We start from the raw sequence: 2,011 nt of genomic DNA, 5'->3' as shown, positions 1-2,011 counted from the left end.
AGATATTCTGTATAATTACTAGTCCTTTCAAGGCTATCAAATCCGCATTTAAACGAATTTCTCAGAAAAAACAAAGATTGCCCTACTTTACAGCAGTCTTATTTAAATTCTATTTGAACCATACGGCTTTGCTTTTATACCATTAAATGCTTCTTTAAAAAGTTGTCAACTACTACTATTAGTACCATGGAAATCAATCACATGTAATTTGCTGGGCAATTTTAGATCTTTAATCCTTACATTTCTAACAACTTTACTTTCGTTCATAAGCGTTGTTCAAGTCCTTAATTTGCTGCTCTCAAATACTGATGCAAACGCGAAAGGGCTTTCTATGTGCCTGAATCTGTTCTAAACTCACTTCAGATGTAGTAACTCACTTAAACCTCAAAACGTTTCAGCCCATCATTGGCTAAAAGCTGTGACTAATTTAAGTGGCTGAGGTAATACCAAAAAACCAGTAATAGCTAACTTAAATCTGTGCTTGAAACCCCTAACCTATACTATACCTGTTTTCTCAATAGTAAAATAAAGCTACCACTCATAGCATTCTCACCTCGAGGGCCACTGGAAAAATTATTAGCATCTGTAGTGCTACCGTTCACTGTTATGTTTAGTAAAAAGCTGTGACACTTTCACTTACCCTGTTCTGATCAATAACATCTACAATCGCGACCAACTTTCCGGCATGAGGCCCAAAGGAGACGTAGGCCACTCGGCCAACCTCCACGAAGCGCCTGAACACCTAACGTGAGAGAAGAAAAAGAAAGCGAGACTTACTTAAAAACACTCATCAGTTTACATAACTTTCTGCAGCTTAAAGACACGGCTAATTGCAGCGAAAAAGAGTGCTGAACACCACGGGCCAACCTGGATGGACCAAATCTGCAAACCGGGCGGTGGCGAAAGCCTGGCTCCCGCCACCTCCAGGCCTACGGAGCCCGCACGCACCCGCCCGGCAGTCCCCCAGGTTCCGCCTAGGCCAGGCCACTGATCGCCTCAGCCGTCCAGCTCCGGCGGCGGCGGCGGCGCGCACGCGTGGCCCAAGGCGCGCCGGGCTCCACACGCGCTCACCAGCCGCCAGTCCGGGAAGGGCCTAAACCCCGTGCACAGCCTGCCTGTGCACCCTCACCACGCGGTGCCAAGGACCTTCTGGGCACCATTGCGCGCCTCAGCTCCCCGGCCGAGGTGGAGGTCGAGCGGCGTGGTAACAAGACCCGGAGCCCACGACAGCAAGACTCACCATGGCGGCGGCGTTCGGCGAGAAGGAAGAAGGCCTGTCCAACCGTGCGCATGTGTAGACGATCGCCCCGCCCTTGCGTTAACGAGCCCGCGGCGTCGGCAGCGATTGGTTGATGCGTGCGTGCTTATGCGCACGCAAGCTGAGTGAGGGAAGATGGCGGAGCCCGCTGGGGAGGGATTGCTTTTGCGCAGACCTGAGCGGCAAGATTAGCTTTGGTGATTGGGGCTGGGCAGTTACCGGAAAGTCATCTCTTAGTAATTTAGGGTAAAGAAGAGCACAGCAGCTATACCTTTCATTCAAACTCTGTCCGCAACCCACTGGACTTCCTTTTTACTCTCCCAATTTTTGTTTAAATGTGTTATTCATGTCTTAGCACTAGGTTTGTTCGCTCCTCACGTTTTCTCCCTAAGTAATCCCAGTAATTTTGTTAACCTTTAAAGTAATTAAAGAAACATTGCTAAACTAGTACAAATGATTCTCGTAAACCTTTCTGGATTCTCCAAAGGTTAACATTTTACGTTTGGGTTATCATTCTATCATTTTTATCTGAACCATTTGAGGGGAAATTGCAGACATGATATCCCTTTATCTCTATATTCTTAAATGTGTGTTTCCTAACAACAGAGACAGTTTCTTACATCATCAGTACACTTATCAAAATCAGGAAATTAATATTACTACAGTACTATAATCAACAGCCCCTATTCAAATGTTATCAATTGTCCCTCTTATATCCTTTGCAGAGAATGGGAAAAGAAAATTTTTTTCCTG

The 2,011-nt window shown here is 46.2% G+C and overlaps 1 protein-coding gene across 1 annotated transcript in view; it reads right to left on the bottom strand.

The window, feature by feature from the left end:
- RPL14 (ribosomal protein L14) overlaps positions 1–1,291 on the bottom strand; it is a 31,590-nt gene extending 30,299 nt beyond the window's left edge. The window contains exons 1-2 of the mRNA XM_012650530.1: positions 1,241–1,291; positions 637–742 (exon numbers count right to left, since the gene is read on the bottom strand). Coding sequence (XP_012505984.1) covers positions 637–742; positions 1,241–1,243 — 109 coding nt within the window. The 5' untranslated portion in view covers positions 1,244–1,291. The remainder of the gene's footprint in view (positions 1–636; positions 743–1,240) is intronic.
- Between the last annotated feature and the right edge of the window lie 720 nt (positions 1,292–2,011).

This window comes from Propithecus coquereli, unplaced genomic scaffold (assembly GCF_000956105.1).
Source record: "Propithecus coquereli isolate 6110/MARCELLA unplaced genomic scaffold, Pcoq_1.0 Scaffold1, whole genome shotgun sequence".
Taxonomy (NCBI): domain Eukaryota; kingdom Metazoa; phylum Chordata; class Mammalia; order Primates; family Indriidae; genus Propithecus; species Propithecus coquereli.
The sequence above is the reverse complement of the archived record's forward strand: the minus strand, read 5'-3'. Positions and strand labels throughout refer to the sequence as shown.